General features: G+C 40.2%; 1 protein-coding gene across 1 annotated transcript; it reads right to left on the minus strand.

Moving 5' to 3' along the window:
• Positions 1-4,366: 4,366 nt before the first annotated feature.
• On the minus strand, positions 4,367-25,038 carry klf13 (Kruppel like factor 13). The gene is made up of 2 exons (XM_084094994.1): positions 24,252-25,038; positions 4,367-5,378 (listed from the first exon to the last, which is right to left on the minus strand). Exons 1-2 carry the CDS (start codon positions 24,700-24,702, stop codon positions 5,053-5,055), a joined length of 777 nt encoding a protein of 258 aa, XP_083951120.1. The 5' UTR covers positions 24,703-25,038; the 3' UTR covers positions 4,367-5,052.
• Between the last annotated feature and the right edge of the window lie 69 nt (positions 25,039-25,107).

Here is a 25,107-nt window from a genome sequence, read left to right on the forward strand (position 1 = left end):
TGTGCATTTGTTCTGTACAACATTGACATATTAAGAAAAACAACTAAAGGAAACAAAAACTACATCGATAACACGGCAAAAGGGGAAAATCAGAAATACTTGCGAATCTAAAAACATCATTCACCCCGCTACATACACATAAAAACGTACATCACTCATAGAAAACTGTACAAGGTCATTTTTATCTTGACTATCACTGTATATGATCAAACAAAATCACCCTTCTAATGCCTTTGGCACGTTTTATTGGACTAACATGCAGTTTGTTGAATGTAGGATTCAAATGCAATCAAAATCATTATTTGGATTTTGTGAACAAAAAGCCTTATACAAAACTAATCGTTTCTGGATGAGTCGGAGTGTGGGTTTATGCAATCCACTGGTAGAATGAGTTTCACGAAAGATGATTCGCTTTCAATATGATGCTCTGTGGCTCATAAGACCCTGATAATTCATAAAAAATATTGTTTTAAATTGACAATTCTTTCAGATATGAATTCCCCTACCCCACCCCATCAAAAAAATAAAATAATAATAATAATCATTTTCATAACCTTCTTGATTTCTTTAGAGGTATGAGTTTGAAAAGATACATGACAGAAAAAAATTAACACATAGGTGGAATTCTAATGTTAAATAACAAAGAAAACAATAAAACACAAATGTGACTATCTACTCACAATGCTGTGGTCTCTATGGTAATGCGATATCGAACTTGATTGTGCGAATCGCACTCAGTCTCACGCAATGCTTTTGAGAAGTCAGGATATTTCCTTTTTTTTTCAACTAAAACCATGTTTCTGAACCTGGTGGTTATACACCTATATCCTGCTCCTGACAAAGAGCTTTCAGTGTCAGTCAAGTGTCCAATTTTACTAGCATCGTTGCAGCAGACCGAAAAGAAAGCCTTATGAAACACTAACAAACTTCGCAAGAAATATCAGTAATAATAATAATAATAACAGCTAAGATCTGAACACAAAGAAAATAATCAGAAAAATTACACCACAATGCAGAAATATAACAAGTAAAGAGAAATGAGTACATCCATGGGTTGTAAGCCGAGAAACGTAGCAGGTACAGTTTGACTTGTCATGACCTAGACATGTTTCCACCTGTGTTCAATGGTCTTGCTTCGCATTCAAGTAGTATTGGTACAGTGAAAAATACAGAAACATAAGCACACGTGTTCGGTTTTACATGTAATTCACACTAACCCGGGCTGAGTGAATTTCCATTGAGAAAATACATTTTTTCAGTAAATATTATAAGGAAAAAAATATATATTTAGTTGTGTATACTCTAACCAGTACCCAAATGCGAGAGACTTCTGTTGCCTGCAGGTTTCGGGTTTTCAAGGTTCACTGAACGATACCCAACATGTTTTACCGGGTTTGAGAAGTACTAATGAAGAGGAGGTTGGTTCAGACCGGCCTTATTCCGCCCTTGTATTCCCTGAAATACCCTCTCCTAACCAGCAGTTGGGGGAATTTGCAGATACAATCAAGGGCGGTTGAACAGATACTAATATAAAATGTCTACAAATGAGTAAAGATTCTTGCACACAGTGAACATATGTGTCCAGCTTGCTTTGGAAGTAAAGCTGACGTGAAATTCTGGAGGAGAAATAGGCTAAAGTTGGCAACGTCGCAATGGCGATGGTTAACGTCGCATCTGAAATGACTGTCGGGGCGAGGGGAGTGTGCAACCACAGCTAGACGGCTTTACGGGTGGGTTTATTGCAGAAATAATGCCGCCGTGGCACTGTTTATTTTGATTAGGGCTGTTTTCTTTAGCTGAAAGCCGTGATTATGTGGATTTTTTTTTTTTTGAGGGCTATGAGAGAGGCCCTGGGAGGGGGATGGGGGACTGTTAGGAAGGATAAAGGGGGGACAAGGCCTGGCATTCACAGGCCTCCCCACCTGCTCCTCAAACCCCGGAGCGCTCGTCCAGCTGGGTGGCTCTGATGCTGGTCTCCCTGCACTGGGCATGGAGGGTGTGCAAGGAAAACGTGCAAGATAATATGAGACAAGACAAGATGGCTGGTTTTGACTAATGAGCTTATGAATATAAAGTGAAAAAATGTTACAGAAAAGTTGCTAAACGAATAATAAAGTGTCACTTTAGGAACACTGCGTGTGTGGGAAAGTGAGACCGTGAATGAGGCGGCACCACAACAGTTTTGATAGCGGTGCCTCAGTTCCTGGAGGGTCTTGTATGCCTTTCGCCTGAGCGAGTAAGCCCCGGTCGACAGTTTCTCATGGTGTCCCTTCATCCTCGGAGGCTGAAGCGACAAAGGACGGCAAATTCATTGTTCACTTGATATGTATGAATATGTACAAATCGAGTAGTAATGCCTAAAGCCCCGTTTTTAATGAGTTAAGTTTGAAAGCAGCTGTTCATTGAGGTAATGAGTGGTCACACTGATGTATCAGTGCTCCGTAACAGTAAAAAAAAGGATGTGCGATTGTTTCCCTGTGCTTGTGAAAAAGTACAGTCATTTAAGGAAAGTGTGACTGATCTCGTCTGAGAAGCTGACAGTGCCGAACTGGAGGAAAAAAACACTGATAACATCTCATTTGAAAATTCCCAACATGCTCAACTCTGATAGCATATCATGCCCATTGTCTGTGAGACGTTATGATTTGGGCCTCAACTTCCTCTATTACACCCCCCACCCCCTGCCGGCTGCTTGGATGCTATCCAATCAGACGAGGCCATTTTCCCTCTTTAAGCTCCTGCAATGCATTGTGGGATGCTGTTGGCGGGTGAGAGGGGAGTAGTGCAGAGGGGAGGGAGGTTTCTCTGTGAGAGAGAGAGGGAGCTGACTGGGTGTTTCTTCTGCTGGAGTGCTCAGCTCCTGATAAAGCTTTAGTCTTTATCTGTCTAGCTATGGGTCAACCCCCTCTTTCCTGCCTCCTGCAGATAGCACTCTTTGTTCTCACGGAGGCCTGTTGCTCTCCTCACCATAAAGTGAGTCGGCCCTGATCATACACACTCTGACAATCTAATTCACATTGAGCTGTATTATCTGTGTCCTAACTAGTGATCGACTGATATATCCGGTTAATCTGCTGATAATTGGCCATTCTGGCGATAACAGTGTCTGACAGATGAATATAAATATATATTGGCAAGGCCGATTAATCAGCCAATATTTGATTATCGGATGATAACCTAAGTAGATTTTAGAAATCATTGGCACCAGTGGACTCTACGATCTACTTAGGCTCACAATATTTTTGGAAAATGCAACCGAGGCCAATTATTCAGTCAACATTTCTCCATTTTGTGACTACCAGCATCATCCAATAACAACGTCAGACAGACCAATATATATCAACCAGACTGATTAATAAGCCGATTTTTGGCATTCGACATGTCAATTACATGGTTTTGATTTTCGTATGTTTTGCTGGATAGCTCTGCCCACAGTGCAATCTCATTGGCCCAAATTCCAAATTCACATAACTGTATATTAATCTTCAAATATGGCAGCAATATTGTCATTTCACTAATTCTTGCATGCCACCTGGTTATGACACTGATATCTTTCTTTTAAACTTTTGCTTTGGCCCCCTCCATCCATCTCTCTCATACGCCCACTCCTTCTCATCAGCTAGAGTGAGCGAGACAGAGTGCGTAAAGCTCCACTGTAATGCTCTCGTCTCCCTGGCTAGTGTGCTATGAATAGCCCTGTGTAGGATGATGCAGTTTCCTAAGTGGAAGGCCTCTGCAGATGGACTTCTGCTGCCAGGACTTCTGCTGTTACCTGAGAGGATGCCAACATCCCTCCCTCCCTTCCTTCTTCCTCTGGGTGGAATAAAAAAAACTCTGTTCTCTCGTTCACACCTTGGTCTTTGGTGGATTCTGCTCATGTGCTTTTGTCTTTATTTGTATCTGAAGTAGGCGTACATCCAGACGAGTCCCTTTGAATGTGTCGTACTGTAGTGAAAAACCCTGAAGTTGATGAATGTGCTGTTTTTATTGAGGAAACAGCTGCTTTGAAACTTCAGCCTCCAAAATTTCAAGGGGAGTTTAGTTTAGTCCACTGAGAAAAGTGGTGCTGTCTGTTCTCTTCATTGGGTGGCTCAAGCTTGTAAAAGTGGATTGATCACGACATTCATGCTATATTGAGAGGATTCCCTTTGAAACATGGACCCAGGCCAGCACAGCTCTTTGTGAGTACAGGGTTATCGGGAGATAGAGATGTTGAAAATAAAGTCATTTCCAGTCTCAAGACAGAATTACCCCCTAACCCTTCGTATCTGGCGAGTGGTTCTGCTACTCTCTTTAAAAGACTAATTTACAAACATCAAAGAGTATGAATGACTGTTAAAGCCCAGAATTTGCTTCCCCTGATGTGAAAACCAACCAACCAACCAACCAACTCAAAAAAAAAAAAAAAAAGAGTGCAAAAGTTCCTTTTGTCCAAGTGTAAGGCTGTTTCTTAACGTATGTTTATCTTCATCATGTTCATTCTTTCAAGCTAACGAGGCCATCCCTGAGCAGGGCGCAAAATTCAACCTCTGTTGAATTTCGGAGTAAAGTGATGCTTGTATTGTGCAGTCAATGTGAGTATTAAAGGAGAAAAAACTGTTCTGAATCCTGAGGTGTGTGTGTGCCCCTCTCCCTCACCCGTTTTAAATAAAAAAGAAACATCTTTACCTGTCAAACCTTTCAACTTTTTAGTTCACTTGAACAGAGCGGTTGTATATGAAAGAATCAGCAAAAAAAAAACAAAAAAAACAACATAATAGAAAGAGGCTGTGGCCAGAAGCTATAAAAATACAGACATATGGTACATCATGTAAATATTGCCATGTGGAAAAGGCATTTTCTTTTTTGTGTTTTTTTCTCTTTTAGGGGTTGCACAAGAAAATTGCACTACAAGAAGCAGTTATGTACAGTACAGTACACCACAGCAAGCGGCGGGGTTTAGCATGGGCGCTTATTACACCGGTTATTTTTTTGGGGTAGGAAAAACAATGGATAGAGAAGAAAAAAATCAGCCTGGAGACCCAGGCGCTGTGGGCAGAAAGTGCGGCCAGGTTAAGGCGAGTTGGCTGGGCTGAGGGCGGGGCTAAGGGTGGGGCTTGAGGCATCGGATCGACTGTAATCGCTGAGGGAGCCGGGACGCGTGTTGCTCGAAATGGTGGCGTTGCCACCACCATGCTGCCTCTTCAGCATGGCCGGCTGGAAGTCGGAGTGACGGCGTGCATGTTTCATCAGGTGGTCGCTCCGCATGAATCGCTTGTCGCAGAGGGGGCAGCCGAACTTCTTCTCGCCTGTATGGGTGCGATAGTGCCGTGCCAGCTCATCAGAGCGAGCAAACTTCTTACTGCAGTCGGGCCAGGTGCAAGGAAAGGGGCGCTCTCCTGTGACAAACACAAAAAGAAAGCAGAGCACACAGCTGTTAGAGTTATTACATACATTCATGGTCAGTCAGACATATGTGATACTTTCAAAACAGAAGAATCAGTAAAGATATACAAGCATCTACAAATAAGAAGTTGCAGCTGTGCTTCAGAAAATTGATTGTTGAGACTTCGCTTTGAATCCGTTTTTGAAAAAGTAAAAAACAAGGTGTTAAGGAGGCCACATCATAAACACCACCATGCGTCGCTAACAGTGATAAATAGGGCCAACAGTGCCAACTGATGTGAACCCATTTCTTTTTTTTTCAGTCCTTATGTGGACAATGAACTCTTTCAGTAAAGAAAGTCCTACTGCGGCCTTTTTTATTCTACATGGCCCCCGTTAAGCCCGTGCCGACATGCCTCATTGGTATAATATGCTCTTTTACACTGATGTTGAAGCAGTTTTGTGGTTTCTCTTGGTATGCTAACATGTAGCAAAGAAAAGGCAAACCTAGAACAGAGCACAAAAGCCATACAGGTCCCATACAACCCAAGTTCACACACTAGAACAGCTAAACCACCACAGAATCGAAATCAGTTCACACTAAAAACAACGGTGAATGACCCAGACCATTCAGGTCCAGGTCATGCAGGGGTTTACCTTCCACGGATGGCTTTTAAATCCCAAAATGAACAGTCTTTAACCAGATGTGAAAGACCTGATGTGGCACAACTATTTAGAAGCGGCTCGTGAGAGTGTGCTAATCCTCTCCTATAGAAGCAAAAGTCTGCAAAAAACTTTTTTTTTTCTTTTACAATCGCTAAGCTGAGTGAAAAGCCCACACATTAAACCAGGAATGCACTGCATTAAAAATGAACCATATGTTCCAGTCCAGTAAGCATTGCATCATGCTAATTGGAGAATCATGAGTATACTAGAGGGACATGTATCATTTTGACTGCTGCAAAGAGGCTTATAGGATTTACTGAGTCATTATTGAGATAACTGATGGACACACAAACACATACTCACTGGTTTATGTAGAACTGGCACACATCTCGAAACGGCCTAGCAAAGTATTTTTTCTTCCCCCCATTACCGCCACATGTTGCAAAGCCAGACAGCGAGTTTAATTAGGCAGGTTAACAGTCTCTACTCTGGTACTCTGCCTCAACTTGTACTCAAACATGAAACTAGCAATGAGCCAAAAGCATGGGAAATTATACCCTACCCCTTCCCCTTCAGGCAATAAAAGTGGGCTTTGACACAAATCTACCCAAAGCCAGATGGGACTATATATCTCAGTGCGGTATCCTCAGAGTTTCATGTAAGGCGAGTAGATGTGGTACCAACGCCCTCTTTCTTTGTGCACAAAAGGGCCCACATGTCAGATACAGCATGCATTTTAGTTCCATTTCATTTGTTGTCTTCCCCCATGAATGTGCATACTGCTTTACTTATTTTACCAGCACTTTGCATAATTTTTGAAAAGCAAAGAACAGGAAAAATATCCAGACATCTCAGTCATTACTTGGTTAAATTAGACAGAGCACACAGTTATCCAGACAGCTTGTTGCTGCTGCCTTTGTTTTGTGGTTTCCCCTTAAGGCCCCAATGAAAAACAACTTCAAACGAAACATATACGTGATACCAAATTTATGTGTGGGACGACAGCTTTGCTGGGGTCCCTTCCCCCTACTATAAAACACTGAGAAAGTGAGAGAAACAGCAGGCAGAGTGAGACTAGACTGTCTTATCTATGATCTGTCACTCACTTTCAGACAGATTTGCTCCCACCATTTACACAAATACACATACAAAAATGCATAATGGCATATGCACTTCACACATAGACCCATTCAACATTGTCAACAAATAAAACTTTCACACACTCACGAGAATAAAATCTGTGTGAAGCTTAATGTCCATAACAATGTCTGTATAGGTTCACTTGTATTGGCCATATATTATATACTCCCACACACCCATGTGACAAAATGCACAAAAATACAGTTACGCACACACAAACACTCACTCCCACTCTAAGTAAAGCAAATAACTTCTCAGCACTCTCATTGCTTCAAAAACACATCATCTGATACTCATTTGCCACACACATATTCAAGCCCATCCAAACATACCGTAAGTATACAAAACCACAATTTAAATCCTCTAACCTTCAAATGTGCCACAACGACGAGAACTAATTTGAGAGGGCCACTGTTGTTTGACCTTTTTTAAACATCCTGGATCTAGTCATGATTGTGGCGTATAAACATAAATACACAAGATCTAACATTAGCGTAGTAGGAATGGGACAGAGCATTGGGCGGTTTAAGATTCTTCCTTCAGTGACGACAGGAGCCAACCTGTAATTTACAGTCTAATTAATTCAAGAAAGCGTCTGTGAGAACTCAAGGTTGTAAAGTGTGTGTTATGAGTCAGGGAAAAAAAATGGAGGAGCTTCACAGAGTTGCAATAGTATGAAATTGAATATTTTACAGGTTAAAACAGAGATGAGCAGGACTAGGCCATGTAATGGTGTGAATGGTGACATCAATAGAATGCACAGGTGTTAGTAAGTCTAATACTCACGCGAGCAAAGCAGTTGAATAGGGCAGGTTTAAAAATTCTAATCTTTGCTGTCATTATTTTAACATTATTTATATCCTATCGTAGTATTTATGAATATTTTAAAATTAGTTTTGGTCATTTTATCCGTTTGTTTTGTTATTTATATTTATTTATTCATTTTTATTTCAGTTTTAGTTTAATAATTTTGGTACTTCAACTTGAACATATCTATTTCAGTTCAAAAGTTTTTTAAGTTTAAGCTTTTCATCTATTTTAATCTTAATTTTCTGCTTGCATGGTGCGACCATAACTTTCAACTGGGACACATTTCCGGGAATATTATTATCACCAATGAGGACACTCTTGACGTGGCTCAGAAGTAGGCTTATGTAAAAAGATCGCACTGTCCAGCGTGGGGCAGTTTCATAACAGATGGAAGTTGCTGCGGCACTATCCAGCACATCAAGAACCATGCAAAAGGGACAATGAGGACGCTTCTGCTTTTTGTCCCTCTGGGAAAACAATAGTGAGTCCGCAACCCATGGTGAAACTGTGTCATGCTGTTCATGCAAATGTCCATGCCAAAATTTATGTAAACTACTTTATTGACCCCTTGCCCGTGGTCATTTTTTTTTTAACCGCAGCATTGCAACGTGTCAATTAATAATAATAATGGTTTGTATGCCATAGGCACTGGCATGTCATCATACTGATGGGCTATAGCCTCTCTGGTGTGGTGCAACTAGCTCTGCATGTGTTTTCGCAACTGGGGAAGGTAATTAGGAGAGTTTAAGATTTGACCTCCATGTTAACGAACACAGTGACCCAGTTACCCTTTGCAGCAGTTACGTCACACCTGCTAGTACGGACATCCCATAACGAAGGTAACTGAGCAACAGTGTTTCCCTTCAGAGGCGATACCATTATGTCACAGACAGCAGCCTTACATAAATGTTCCCTTTCAGGGCCACTGGGTCAGTAAATAAACTCATACTTATGTCTTCTCTCATGTACAAAAACACATCACAAATGCTCGATTGCACAGAGGCCCGAATAAAGAACAACTTCAGACTCCCTTGAATCTGTAGGAAACAGGAGAAAAGGGGCTTTTGAGGTGAACAGTCTGTGGCACAGACATCTGATCAGGCCACTATCTAAGCAACACAAGTGCAGACTGAATGTCGATCCAGGAGACTTGGTGTCGCTCACCTGTTCCAACAAGAGCTACCAGCATCTCTGTGTGGGTGAGATAAAATTCCTCAGGTTTATTCAACCGTGAGGCCACTTACGCAGGCAGAGACCTAGGTAGGAATGGAGACAGCCAGACACTGTGAGAAAGGCAGGCAGACATTAAGACAGGCAGGGAGGACCTCCAGTGGGAGGTCTTACAAATCCTTTATAACCATGAGCTCAAAGTGCACTCTAGGCTTGCTCAAGGGCAGCACACACTTGATGCCCTAGAACATGCTCTGAAAAGATGTGTTCCAGAGATCAAACTCTGCAAGTCCCATGTCAGCTGCTGTCATTCGGAAAACTGAGAAAATGTTTAAGGTAATTAGATGAATATTTTACATTAATCCTACAGATACCAAACCGCACCCATGCATAATGCCCACACAATATGGAAGACAGGAGTTTATAGCAGAAACCGTTTGCTATTTGTTCTTTTTAACTTGCAGGAATGCCCGGTCAGGACCAGGAGAGTGGAAACTGATCTTAGATTAGTATAAAATACTTATTTATAACCATAAGTATCTAGAAGGTTACTGTGAATTTGTCCTTGTTTTTGCAAGGTTTATTGCCAAGAATTTTACAGACAGTACACATGTGCCTTCAGTTACCTTTAGCCAGAGGCAAAGCAAAAACAATACAACAAATACAGATGTAAACTTGAACAAGACAGGATGCTTTCAATATCATATGTATTAGATCCCAATGTTGCAGATGGTTATCCCAATTAGATCAAAAGTTCTGTATCAGGGGCACAGTCCTAGCCTTTGGTCGTCCTCTGGATTCATTATCTGTGGAAAACCATAAGAATGGCACCACAAATGTAGTTGCAGCACTTACACAGCAGGTTGTAATTTGTTCCTGGTGGGTCATACAGGAATCTGCCAGCTCAAGCCCTCAATGTTAATGATAAGACTGCTTTGGGACACTGACAACCTAGACAGGCCTCTATGCAATCCCAAAGCTTCCTAAACTGTCTGCAAGTAAGTTCTCAGCTTGTCTCAGCACAGCAAACTGGGGAATTTCTGCCAACTACCCAGCTTCCCCTTTCTGCTAAGGCTAAGATGTTTGCCAAGATGACCTCATTACTACCCCATAGGAGCAGGGAATTTTGGAAGTGGATGTAATCCCATCAGCAACCAAGTTGGGAGAGAGCATGGGTCACGCCCTCCATCACACAGAGGTTGCCAAGAAGTGAGTTCACAGAGACCGCAACACACCATGGAGACCAAAAACCACAAAGTTGGGCACAAACATAGTTTTTACTTACACTATAATTGTGGGTAATTTAGCAAATTATCATCATATCTGCATTAGACACAACTTCATATTAATCTCGTGAAGGTCTAGTGAGAAGATTGCTGACTGAGCAAATTCAGCATTCAGAGACGAGTGTTGGAATGAAACAAAAAACAGAAGTACAACACACATATGTATGTGCTAATGGAGGGAGGGGGCACAGGGTTGACTAACCACATTGAGACTTGGTGAGTCACATCAGGCTCTCAGTACTCTGTTCGTGCCAGTGACTTTGAGAAACTGAGGATTAATGCTAATGGATGTGGGTGTAACAAAGACATTATGGCTAGGTCAGGTGCAACGATTAGGACTGGAACAGACTTGTCCAGAGACATTGTGACAAAGGCAACTATGTTTAATTTATCACCTCTATTGTCTTTGATGAAAAACGCCAAAAACCACTTGCTTTTCAATTGCACATTCTCCTCCCAGGGTTTTAATGCTGTTGAGAAACAATAGTGCTGGCCTTGTGTCTGGCAAGAGAGCTTTCACCATCAGGCATTTCAATCAAGCCTAGTAGACATAACTCACTCCTCCCAGTCTCTACAGCACATGTGCACACACGGTCTATGACACATTATATGAGAAAGCAGCCACAACTGCTGCAGATTTACGTTCCCTCCTCTCTCTTTTCCCACCTTGTGAGGAGCGCATCTCACAGCATTGCCCTACTCATGATTACAGCCATGGAATAGACCTTTCTGCGGGTTCTGGCCTAACTGGGCCACTAGGATTGTTTTGCAGCACAGCTTAATTATTTTAACTCCATTTAACGAGGGACATTAAGACAGCTGTAGCCATAAGCCTACAAATGGTAACAGGCAAGAGCAGGTGGGTGGGGTCACCCATTGCTCTGACACTCATGTACAGACACAAAGCCTGCTAAATGTCAGGACACTGAGCTAAAATTATATTTTTATATCTACAGCTAATAACAGAAATTGCTTATGAAGGCTGATCTTGAACAAGCGTCCTCTTTTCAAATCCCAATTTTTATGGACAAATGTTACTGTCCAGCTTGATCATTTCTTTTGTCAACCATGAAATCGTCCAAACATTAATCAAAGCTGTTTGAGGTTCTGTTAACATCCTTGAAAAACTTAAAAGGGATAGTTCCACCCAAAATGAAAATTCAGTTCTCACCTTCATGTTTATGGAATATCCCCATAAAACATGAAAACCCAACGCATGTGTGTGTATGTGTGTATGAGTGAGTGAAGAACAACGCAGTGCTTACATCAAATGTGTTTACGTGAATATCCACCAAGGTGGGCATTTTGACATATTTCTGTGCGTATTTGACCATTAAGGCGCGCAACCGAAGACAAAGGCTACTATGCTTGTGCTTACACAGAAAGCATCCTGTCAGTAGCGGATTCAGTTCGGCTTATTGCACTTTTAATATTTCTTTTTAATATCAAGCACATCCCGCCCTTTACTTTCTCATTCATCCATGTGTCTTTTTTAATATCTTCAAACAGTCCCACCCACTGAAAGCTGCACGGATTATCATACGGACATAAATACGACACCCAGTGAAGTATTTTGAAATGTCTCTTGGCACAACAGAGGACCATTTTCAATAAAAGGATGCGTTTTAGTCCAGTCACTTTTTTATGTACTTTTAAATGTTCACTACTGTTCTAAAAAATAAATTAAAAAAATTCACCATTACCTCAAATAAGTTACGTAGCTGCTTGAATCGGAGTGCAGGAGCTCTAGGTTACCATAGAAATGTAAGTGGTTTGCCGCTGATTGCTGTCGCGACACTCGCGAATAGCATTGAACACATACTTTGGCCGGTACAACTTATAAATATATAATTATTATAAACTTTTCATTAACTTCGGTAGGCAGTAGTGTACAACCAAAGGAAATGTAATTAGCTGATTTTTCGGCAGAGACCTGATCTTTAGTGATGCGTCTAATTATGAATCGATCATTTGTTGGTAAAGGGTGAGAGACCTGGCTAGCCACATGATTTTTGTCAAAGAGCCGGGTGTGGCTTGCGAGCCATAGGTTCCCGACCACTGCTTTAGACTATATTTTATTTATTTGTTTTCTGCAAAAGAAAACAAAAGTTATTCATTTTTTGAACAAAATGTAACAAGGTTAAGTAAATAGAGTAAATGTTAATTTTTGGGTGAACTACACCTTGAACATATTTAGTTCCTGAAGATTTACCTTGAGTAGACACCACTGACAGTGAGATCTTCTCTATGCGAAACCACCAAGCCAACCCTTCCCCCATGACTGTCCACTGAATGATCCTTTTCATCCCACAGCCACGCCTGGCAGAGCACACAGGCCCGGGTCCTCCACATACAGATTTATTAGACAGTAAAGGGGTCAAACATCTCACTGGAAAGAGCTAATGTCAATATAAAAGCCTAGGAGGCAACCAAGGTTCTGGCACAGAGCAGAGAACAACCTCTCTCCTTTTCTTTTTTGGCTCCCCTCAATTTTGATTTCAAAAACCCAAATGCATGCATTGCTTCTGCAACTGCAGAGAATCATCAAATCAGATTGCCAGCAGATGAAGCTGAGCAAGTGACCTACATCAATGGAGGGCTTTGACAACGGATTCCACCCCCACACTTCTGCCTTTCCGTACAGTACATCCCCACCCACAAATTGCAGGGTTAGCGCCCCACGTTGAGTTTGCGTGAGACTCCAAGTCAGCGGCTCATGCTTTAGCAAGCTGAAAATACAGCTCTACTCTAGCTCCAGATCCCCTTCTTCCTGCACAGAGAAATTGACACCCATACACAGTAAATGTATGAAAGAAAAATAGCTCAAACTATACAACGCTTCAGCAGTTGGGTGGGTGGAGAGGACACAGGGCAATGGGGGATGGTTGAGTAGGAACAGACTGGCTTTTATATGACGCTGCCAAAGCTAACTTAAATAACCATAAGTTCAGCAGAGTAAGTAAGGTACTTATAGGAAGCTGAGGCCTAATACCAACTCTATGGTGAGATGTGGCTGAGCTGGTCTAATGTATGGTGAATTCTGAGTTGTTTTTTGTTTTTTATAGTTGCTAAAGACTGTATGCTTTTCTTCATATGAAAGAAAAATAAGAGAGCTGTATTCCCGTCAGTGAGGGCTGCTTCAGGAGAGATGGATGACTGCAAAAGGGCGGATAAGCGCATGATGAAACACCCAGGGGGCTTTAGCACTTCAGCCAATCATATTTGAGTGAGAGAGAGATGCACCAAAGCATGGTTTCTACCATTCACACAGGAGACTGACTGTAAAAATCTGACACAAAGAGACTTTATCTTCACAGAAATGAGAAATGCTAAGTGGACAGAACCGGTGTGTATAGTTAACTGGGTCAGTAGCTATGTTTCCATCCAAAGTTGCGAATTTAACTTATGTGCAAAATGGGAATATTGCATAAAACATACGCGAATAAAGCAGCGTTTCCATTCAGAGAGTCGAAGAGAACAACTGATGCTAAATATCACTAAGAAAAGTAGAAGCCATTGTAATAATTTTCATATAATAAATTACTTGCGTCTCAGATCGCACAGACGAAACGCAATAAACGCATTTCGGAGGAAGATGCCTGCTGTTTAGGAATGTAGTAGTCTAACCGTGTAAAGATCGGCCCGCTGGTTAATCTAGTTATGCCATCCAGTCGTGCAGACACATGACTTTTTGATGCGCATCAAGGACTTTATTCTGTAAATGTGTTTCCATCGTAGTTTATGCCCATGGTTTCTTATCGGCTAAAAAATGACCAGACTCAACATTTGTTGAATTTATGTGCATCTTGGCGTTTCCATTCAGCAGTTTTTTATGCAATATCCCAAAATGTGCATAAAAATAGGTGGATGGAAACATATCTAATGTCATGAAGAGTGTCCATGATAAATAAAAGCAAAAATCTTTAAAATAAAATAAAAATTTAGTAAAGCACATGTGCCAAGTTCTTAGAAATGTACTTTTGACATTCATGTGTGTTTAATATGGATTTTAAAAAACTTGTATACCATTTAAGAAGTTTAAAATGCTAATATTATGCTCTAAAAAATGCCATGTGGTGAAAAATTTGGTAACACTTTATTTTAATGTAACCTTGTTACATGTTACATGTATTTACTATAGTAATAACTATAAATTAGGCATAATTACATGCAACTAATGAAATTAACTAAACCAAACCATAAGCCTACCCTAACCCTATAGTAAGTACATTTAATCACTATTACTCAGTACTTAAATGTATAATTACACTGTAACAGGGACACATTAAAATAAAGTGTAACATTTTTTTAAACAAATATAAAAAATTTGGGGAGTAGCAACATAAGACATTTTACAACCTAAACTAAAACATTAAAAAAATATTTTTTCTGATATTTTTAAAGGCTAATTGACCTATTATAACTAATTTCTTTTAACTTCTCTTTGTTCTAATCTTCTCTCAAACATAAACACAAGTACACACATAAAACGCATGTGACCCCTGCTTAAAGGCAGGGTAGGTAGGAATGGTCTAAAAAACTTCTTTTTCAAATTTGTTTAAACTTTATGTTCATATCAATACATAATTAAAATGTAAGTACTCTGAAAAAGAAAGTATAAAAATCGAGTGTCTGTAGACCTCTCAGGACTGTTTTAAAGACAGTTCATTATTTCCATTCACTCCACCCCCTCCCTTCTGGGCTCCTTCCAAAGCCACGCCCCCAAAACACATGAACGCGCGACTCCAACCGCTGAGCTGAAGACGCATTATTTACCTGAGACAAGCAGAGAGGAAGGAGCACAGTGCATGTAGTGACATCATGTCAGAATCACATGTAATAAAAAAATCTAACGCTAATTGCTTATGAATATAAACAAATAAGATGTATTTTAGTACTCACTATCAAGCTAGCATATTGATATTGGTAAATTTAAAATATATATTTTTTGATTCGCTAACGAGCTAGTTATATAAGCTAAAAACAGGTTGCATTGATACACTTTTTTACATTACCATCAGTTATATTGTGATGAAGATGAATTTCGTGTAAGATTCATAACATATATGGTGTTCTGCATGTAGGGGTGGGAGATATTGACAAAAATGAATATCTCGATATTTTTTTCCAATATCTAGATATAGATATTCAGGCGATATTTTTGCCATCCTTCAAAGAAATGTGAGCAAACTGGCAAAGAAGGTCCAGTTGGTCTTTTGACTTGCTGCATTTGACCTATATTATTCTAGGCTATAGAAAAAACAATAAAGGAGCTAACTAAACAGAATCTGTGGCACCCCCTACTTTTTCCACTTACAAAAAAAAAAAAAAAAAAAAAAACTTAACTAGGCACTTCTTGCAACAGTGATTATTAAATCAAACAACAATATTGTTGATGATCAATTCAAAGTAAAAAAAAATTAACATTTTCAAAACGGTATAAATCCATTCATTTTTCCCCCAAAACGCTATAAATCCATCTTTTTTTTTTTTTTTTCTAAATTTATGGTTTGTCTTTTTAAAAAAGTTTTTGTCTTTTATTTTTCGTGTTTGCATTTATGAGGAAAAAACAATATTACTTGACAGTTCTCCATTATGGACGCGAGCGCTCTGAAAGCTGCACTGAGACTTTCAAACTTTAACAGAGACCTCAAAACAGAAAGCACAAAGCCTTTCTTTAAAACGAATTTCGTTTTGTATTAATTGTATCTTAATTTTAATATTTTTTTTTTTCATTAATTCATTAATATTTTCATTCCTGCATTAAATACATAAAGTAAATATAGGCTATCAATCACAACATAAGGTGCTTGAACTGGAGATTATATCATCGTGAACCGAACCGTAGCCTCGCCTCACAGGCCTAAAAAATGTGGAATATATTTACAGAAATCTGGTTCTAAACAAAACCATCCAAAACAAAATAAAACTATGTAGCCTAAATGTGCATTTCTCCGGTGCATGCGTTCACTAGCCTACTGCGAAGATCGCGAGTCAAATATCGTCAACTTCATCTTTGCAGCCGACACAGAAATTAATAAACAATTAAAATGTCTTATTGCAATATTTTACACATTCATAATCATTACTTTTGCTGGTTCTTTGAGGCAGCTTTTTAGGTTTATGGCGTTTTGGAAAAGAGCTCTTCACGTACAAACACCGTTTCACCAAGGCACAGCAGCCCTTCAGCACATAAGAACAAAAAGAGAAAAAGCACGGACTTACTAATTACGAAACTTTGATGTGGTTGAACAGCTGAAACAGTCACAAATTCCTCTGCAACTCAAACATTCGAAGGAAGAGAACAGCATTACAGTTTTCAGCGCGTCCTCCTTTGATTGCTGTGTTGTGACTGGAAAAGTGCATGCAGGAGCACATGCGCAAAATGTAGGTTTGTAAAATGTCCTTTTGTAAAATAAAAATAATTTTAGGGCGAAGCAGAGGAGGTCGTGCAAGAGGCCGTGGCGTGCAACTAGGGTCCGAGGAAGTAGAGGCTGAGGACGGGGTGGTCGCTGGAAAGCTACGCTGATATTGACACGCGTTTTATTTCTTTGTTTATCCAAAGACTTTTTGTTCATTACCTTTTCTTGTACTGTCTTCTTTTTTTTGCCTTGTTTGCCTTCACTAACTGCATGCCGGTAATGTGAATTTTGATTGCTCTTTCTCTGCCATTGTTTTGCTATTCCTAGGTTCAGTGCCTCTCGAATTCCTCAAATCAAACGTGCGCGCGGCCGCGCGCAAGTGGGCAGATCCCGTGGCAAAAGGGTTGTTGCCATGGTTGCGAGAGAGAGTGACAGTCGCCTAAGCCAATCCTTTGATTCGTCCCGAATCGAAATAATGAGCTGTGTTTAATACAGATTAAACGGTCTAGAGTCACTTGATTTTTATACTCTTTTTTTCAGAGTACTTACATTTTAATTATGTATTGATATATATAGAAAGTTTTAACAAATTTGGATCTTTTTTTTTTTTTATAGTCCTACCTACCCTGCCTTTAACATCATTCCAAATTAACAAGCATTGTGTGTATCCTGAATGACAAGTGGGTCAGCCAAGCCCATGCACTCTTGGGCATCTAACATATATTCTGTTTACAAGGTATCAGGCCAGGGGTGTGGAACGGAAAATAGTTTTAGTCAGAGAGAGCAGATTCCTTGTTGTGAAGCAATCACCCTCACACTGCGCCCAGACCCACCCCAGCCATGGCACTGCGCCCAGCACAGGGCAAAAGTGCCCAGGTCCAGCCCATCCTCTAAACCCTCCACCTGAACCATGGGCAGGATGACTGCACAGGATGTCATGTCTGTAAATAACCCAGGGCAGAGGAAAGAAAAATGGCTGATGAGTCAGTTTAATTTTGCATGTATTTGCTATAAACGTGGGAAGATGGTGTGCTTTAATGTGCACTTTAACCAATGGTCCGATCTATTGTTCGAGTGAAAACATTTGATTACGTACACTGTTTTTATCCATACGCTGAATTCTGTAGCAAAACAATGTCATCTATACATTGTGCACACTACTGTATCTCCTGGGACTCTTGAACACAATATAAAGGATCACGTAAGGAACATAATGGTTCACCGGCCGAACAAAAAATCTAACCAACTGTGAAATATGTGATTATGGGCTTTGTTTATGTGTATGTTAAAGAGGGGTGCTACTGGTGATTGAAGCTAATGCGTACTAGCCACACACAGAGGCAGCATGACCTTTCCTAATGACCCTATAATCACGTAATTCATAACAGTCAAGGCAAGTGGTGGACAACAGAACTACATCATGCCGAGTTGTGATTCCAAATTAAACATGCTTTAATTTGAACAATCTTGTTCAAATTAGTTAAGGATAAGTGTGAGGTTATCAGTTTGTAAAAAGCCAATCCTGTCTTTGGTGGCACAATGTACTTGTTAGCATCCTTCTCCCAACAAAGCTGCTTTAGCCAATCTTGCTCATCAATTTGTGACCAATTCTGTCCTCTTATTCTCTTTCGGTCTGAAGAGGAACCCCGCCTCCTCATATTCACAGGAGGTCAGACAAAGCTGTCTGGTAACCTTAGACCCTCAACCTGCTGTGTTCCCCTTCTCTTCCCCAACCCACTCAGCAGAATGAGCAATTTATGTACCGCGTTTGCACTCATATTCTGTGTCCCACTCGCTCAAACTTACCATCTCAATGCTACGGAGGATTACAAAAAAACCTCTGAGGCCTTGGAGGTGATCTCATTTAATCTCCCTCGCACAGCACATCATGCAACAGTGTGATCTGAGGCGTGCTATCAATATTCAAGACTCTCTCAAGTACTTAGTGGCTTGATGTGGTAACATGCCCCTCCACTTCCTTGGAGATATTCCCATGAGTACAAGGACTAGTGATTCAGGTCCTGAGTATCCCAATCAGAATAATGAGTCTAGGATCTGGGCTCAGGTGACATTATAGAGTTGTACCGGGAGAAGATTAAATTATGGGGTGAGGGAGATTAACCAAGAACACAGGGGCCACATGTACCCATTCTGATCACGAGGGTCTGTCATGGGTTTGCCACTGAAAGCAATTTGTGAACCTAATGAACTTTTTCATTTAACCTTGACTTTCAGAAAGCATCAGAAGAGAATGCTAACAAACACAATTATGGTGAATACCTTTGAACAGGATTATTTCGGAAAGTGACTTAATCGAATGCAAGCCAAATGAATATTTCGGGTACAATTTCTGTAAAGGTCAATTGACCGCATCTGTGGCATAATGTTGATTTGTTTGTTTTTTTAAGGTTTTCAAATTTTTCAAGTGAATTATGCATATTCAGGGACATTAAAATACTCACTGTTTTAATAGTACAGCCACAAGACAAACAAAACACATAGAAACCTGCAAAAAAAATCTGCTTTTAAATTCTCTAAAAATTGGCCCCATTGTAAGTACCTCAACGTTTTAGGTTTTTTTTTTTTTTTTTTTTTTTTGACTAGTTGAAATTATATTTTGAAGTAATCAGCATTATTGAGCCCAACATATTTCATATTTCAACATATTTAATGCTGAAAGGAAAATAATGTTGTTGTTTTTTGCATTGCATTGCATTAAATCTTTAAATGTGTAGAAACCAAACACTGTAGAGATAAAATACTACTCCAGTGGTTTCACTTTGAAAGTCAGGTGTCACTGTCGCATGCAGAATACTTTCAGAGGAACTACATTTACGAGAAAAGTCACATACACTGAAAGGACACCATGTCTTTTTTTGCATACTGAACCGCCAGAATACGTCACAGTCATGGCCTTGGCTTTCTTCTCAAGCCATGTCACTTCCTCTTACTGAACCGAAACTTGCAGGTTTCGTGAAAATCTTCTTTTTTTTTTTGCTCCCGGATGGCCCCACACCCATTTCATCTGCATATGCCTACCACAAGTTCCTTTTCTCATCACAAGTCAACTGCAGTCTAATAAAGTAATGATACTGTTATAAATTATCATCTGCAAGCACATTGTGCACCATCACAGTTAACAACTCATTGAATGCAAACCAAGCATCTCTCTGAATCTGTCCATCTGTGTTTATTAGGATGATTAATGAGCCCTTCCTTATTCAGCCACATGCTGGTTGGAATCTTTTCCTTTCTTTCTACCCTCTCCAACTTTTCCTGTGTGTCCTCCTTTCTTGCCTTGAGACTCTGCACAGCCATAAAACATCTGTCAAATATTACGCTTGATGCTCTCCTAGGCCAAGATCTAATCTTAACTTGACTATAACATTTTAGATAAAAGTTCATAATGCACCCAGACAACAGAAGCAGGGCTAGTACAGACTAAACTGAAACCACCTTTTGAAAGGTCACAAGAAGGTCATTTTACCAGACTTATCTTAGTAAGGGACACTCTGTAACCACAGGTTACTACAGAATTACTGAGGGCAAGAACTTATAATACATAGTCTTTCTTTAAAAAGAAAACAAAGCTACAAATAGATCCTGAACCTAAAATTGTTGGCTTGGCAAACGTATGTGGTTTGAGACAGTTAGCGAGATGGAAAGGGTCTTTTCAGTCTGCAAACAAGTGCTTTACAAAGTTATGTGAGCTAGTAACAAATTCCTGGGAAGGGACATAAAACTTAAAAAAAAAAGACTCTGACGCTGACATAGTTATCTCTATTAATGCAATACTGTCTTCAAAAGTACAAAGTCAAAGGTTCCTTCCATTTAAGAACATTACAGTTTAAAAAAACTGCATTTGCGGCAGTGCATTTCAAAGCATTAAGTTGAGCCCTTTGCAATATTTCAATGTTGTATAATCATGAGAGTACATCTGCTCCAGCTCTATCATAAAACGCCTTCTTTTTCCAGCAAGCTTGCACTTGTGATGGTTGGGCCCTCCCCCCTTTCCCCAAGATTTACTCATTCAACCGTATAGCACAAGAACACTGCCAAGGTCCTGCAAACAAATTAAATATTTACACTTTATTACGAAGTTGCCATGACAGAAACATGCAACAAAGAAACATATCAAGACCTGTTGCACTTGTCAGAAATTACTAATCGTTTTTATGAAAGCAGTTTGACTAGAGTGACTGCATCTCTGCGCATGAAAGAAAGCCCAAGCTTCTATCCTACCACTGTACTACATGACTCCATCGACCACACTGTGCTCTGAATAGAAAACTGGATGCAACCCTGTGCCCAATTCCTTCTGGATTAAAACAAATGATCCAAAGCAGGGTTCAAACCAGAACCAGCAGGGAATTCAGGGCGTTTGCTGAAGTCAAATGAGGACTTCAGTACTTTTGGCTCCCCCAAGTTTGTTTTTATAACTCTGTGTTCCCCCTTCAGTTCAAAAAGCAGCGTGTTGCTGGGAGAAAGATCCATTCTCTCTTTGCTCCATTGATAGAGACTGATGGAAAATCTGCTGAGTACTTAAGAAAGGCTTCCATAACAGAGCAGGTTGGCTGAGCCCGAACTCAAATGACCCACATTCTCTGATTACCAAAACAAATGAGATGGAACACTCATTGTTTAACCGAATCATGGTCCGACCGCAGCCCGGTGACTACAGTGAAACCCAATCTAAAGTCTGGAACTTAGAGAATAACCCAACTGAAAGACAGGAAGTGAGGGTGGTCTTAAATGCACACCATAAACAAAATCACCACAAATTATGAATTGTGCTGTTTATCTGCTCTAGATGACTTACTCTGTCAACACAAAACTAGACACATATAACCAACACCATACACTGGACCACAACTGGAGCTAGAGTTTTACAGAACAATATGCCTGAATGCAGGGTGGTATGTGGTGTGTTCTGACATAAACATGTCATTATATATACTGTAAAAGGCCAAACCTATTATCAAGCAAAGTAAAACTAAAAGAAACAGCAACCATGTAGATGACACGCCCTCAAGTACTTCAAAGCTAAGTTACAGTATTATATACAAGGCGTGTACTGAAAATCTGGTCAATCCACACTATATAATTATTTTAATGTATCTATGTAATCGTTTAAACTATAAACATTCTTTTAATGTTAAGGTAAGGTTTTGGGGGTAGTCTTACCAGCCTCACAAGATATGATTTTTGTGGTGGCAGCAAATCCTGATAAGCATGCAAGACAAGATGTGCAACCAACATTTTCAACACATTTATTGTTGCTAGTACATCCTGGTTGTTGTTTTTTTATATCTGATGAGACGTTCTGCCTTTGTTGAAGTTTCAAAGATGACAGTTTAAAGTCATCGTAAGCAGATATGTCAGATTTTCATTACACCAGAACCACATGAGATGAGTCACTATGGTTGATTAGTTAGGTTCTGGATTAGTGAGAATGACTAGTTTACTCACATTTGTGTTACATTGTTTTACTTTTTATATGTTTAACTGTAGTGCTTTAATTAGAATGCTAACAATGTGCTGTGATTTACTTGTTCAGTTTGCACAATAGCTTTAGCCTACTTCAAAAAATGTGTATACAGGACTACCTTAAGATTAATTAATGTGCAGAACTGCATGGTTTCAGTCAGTGGATTGCCCAAAACAACTAGTCTGAGAATAAGTAGGCTACACTGTAAAAAAAAAATTGATTGTAAAAAATGTAAGGCAGCAACTTTTTTTAGTGATGTCTCCTCCCCCAATATTCAGATAAGTGATCAACCAACAATTACAATTACACATTCTTAAACTTCTACATCTGGTAAATCAGGCAAAGAAGACGATCAAGAATGGTTTCACGGACAAGGCTTAAGCTAGTCACAGACTTAAATGAATATTTGAGTTGTCAGTGCTAGTTGCTTTCAGTTAAGACATCTCTCAAAATATGTTACTGCCATTGTTTTGTGTCAATATACAAATCAGTCATGTTTTTTTTCTAAGGCACTTTATAAAAGCTACTTAAATGTCCTAATTGAGCTAAAGTCTAATCCTGGCTTAATCTAAACCCTGTCTGTGAAACCAGGCCTGAGTGTATCAAAATTGAACCATCACACATTGACACCAGATGATTGACAGAAACAGTTGCTGCATCATTTTAAGTAAGTAGGTTGTGTTTCGGAAAACCCAGACACAATTTTCACACTTATGCGATTTATCTCTGATCAGAGGCCATAATGCCTTAGGTGTCAATAACGTTTATTTAGCTCAGGGTATTCTGTCAGGAAGTCTATCTATTGTCTGACATGAAGACAGCAACACATAAAATGATAGCGGCGGCTTTGCACGCCACGAGTCCACGACGCGTGAAAACGTGGTACAGAACGTGTAATTACTCTCCTAAATGTATTTTCCATCCTTACAGTCAATTATGAAGGCTTGAGGTGTGCGCGCCGAGGGCGGGCACTCTGTCTGCGCGGCTCCGCGCTCGGCTGGTCGAGTCTGTTGCTGGCCAGATCAGCTGGCAGTCTGTCTGACGGGGGTGTGGCACATCACAACAAAGAGCTTAACAGTCAAACAAGCAACCGCAGAAGTCTCACCAACCCCCATCTTTTATTCAGTTTTCATTTTAACCCCCTTGAATATATCTAACGGACTAACGCAAATAAAAAAAACGAAGTATACGCGAATCTGCTGTTTTTGGACCGTTGCTCTGTCTGCACCGCGTGCTACTAGTGCACTTTTCGCAAACCACCACCATCGACTCCTGAAACTATAATACAAGACTTTTATGAGTGATTACATCATGGGGTTCCTGGCTTCTTTGCTGCAGTGTTACATTTAATTGCGTGCAGATTTTGTTTATGTCAAGGTATTGAATATAGAGTAGCCTACCATAAGTCTGTATGCACGAGCACGCGCGCATATGTTGTAAATGGTTTGTTATGCAATAATGTCTTGTTGAATGTTTATTTTATAGTATTCTTTAATCGTATTTCTTTAATATTATATAATATTTCTTTAATTTAATATACTATTATTTTTATTGTATTGTTTTCTTTGCTGTCATCGTTCTTGTTGTGTGTATTAATGCTTTGGGAATATTGTTCGCAGAATAGTCATGCCAATAAAGTGCTTTTTGAAACTCCAAACTGGTGGGCTTGTGTGTGTGTGTTGAGGTGGCTCATATAGGCGAGGCTCTGATGGAGAAGAACTGTTGCTGTTTACCATATTCCTCATGGTGGGCGTGACAATATTTACGAGGCTACATCGAATAATATACTATTCCCTTCAAACGACAAGTTAGAGTAAATGCACGTTTTATAAAAGATACCATAGTATTCAGTGCGACAACAGTTGTCCCGTCAAGTAAAACTGAGCTTGTGCGGAACATAATGTGCCGCGATGTTTACATTGGATCTGCGAAACGGCAATACACTTGGCAGGAATGTAAACTGACCTGTATGTGTCCTTAGGTGGGCTTTGAGATGGGACGATTTGCCATAAACTTTTTCACAACCTGAATAGTGGCATTTGTGCTTTTTCTGTGGGGGTTCTTGTTCAATTCGCCCCCTAAATCGTTTGTTTCTTTGTTTAAGAGCAGGGTCGCCGGTGATGGTGGTAGGTGTGGCAGAGTTCCCATCATCTCTGGTCGGGGTTGCTGTTGGTGGCGTGCTCTCCTCTTTTACTTTTGCCTGCTCGGCAAAATTGGTGGGGGTCTGTTGATTAAAATCCGCCAGAATTCTCGCCACCACAAAAAGAGATGAGTTGTCTTTCAAAGGCTCCTTGGTTTCTTCTCCATTCCTCTGTGCAGACGCAGTTTCGGGCTTGATCTCTCTATTCCCTTTTGGACCGTGGACAATTGCTTGGCTGGACATTGACACAAGGCACTCTGCTGCGAAGTGATCCATTTCGTTTTAAGAGTAGAAATTCTTTATGACATTCAAACCCAATGACAGCAGACCACTGAACTCAGTAGATCCCCTTTGTGTGGTGCTGAATAGGCAGCTCTCATAAGCAAACTCACTTTGCACTATCTTACCGGCTTTTCAGCAACACTGACATCCTGCATGTAAATCATGCGAGATCAAGCCGTGAGCGCGCGACACCGACTGCTTTCTTCCTTTAGAGAGAAGTTTCCGGTGATGAGAGCTCTGAAAACTTGTCTTGATTGAGTATCAAAACTCCCATCGTGGCTGTAGTCCTCACAACGTTAAAGTGACAGTATGCTGTGCGCCGATTAGTGCTGATTGTATCCATGCTGGGGGCGTGTCGCCGGTAGCGTTTGGCAACGTCATCCGAGCCACGCGCACTCA

This window comes from Abramis brama, assembly GCF_963993115.1.
Source record: "Abramis brama genome assembly, chromosome: 20".
NCBI classification, from domain to species: domain Eukaryota; kingdom Metazoa; phylum Chordata; class Actinopteri; order Cypriniformes; family Leuciscidae; genus Abramis; species Abramis brama.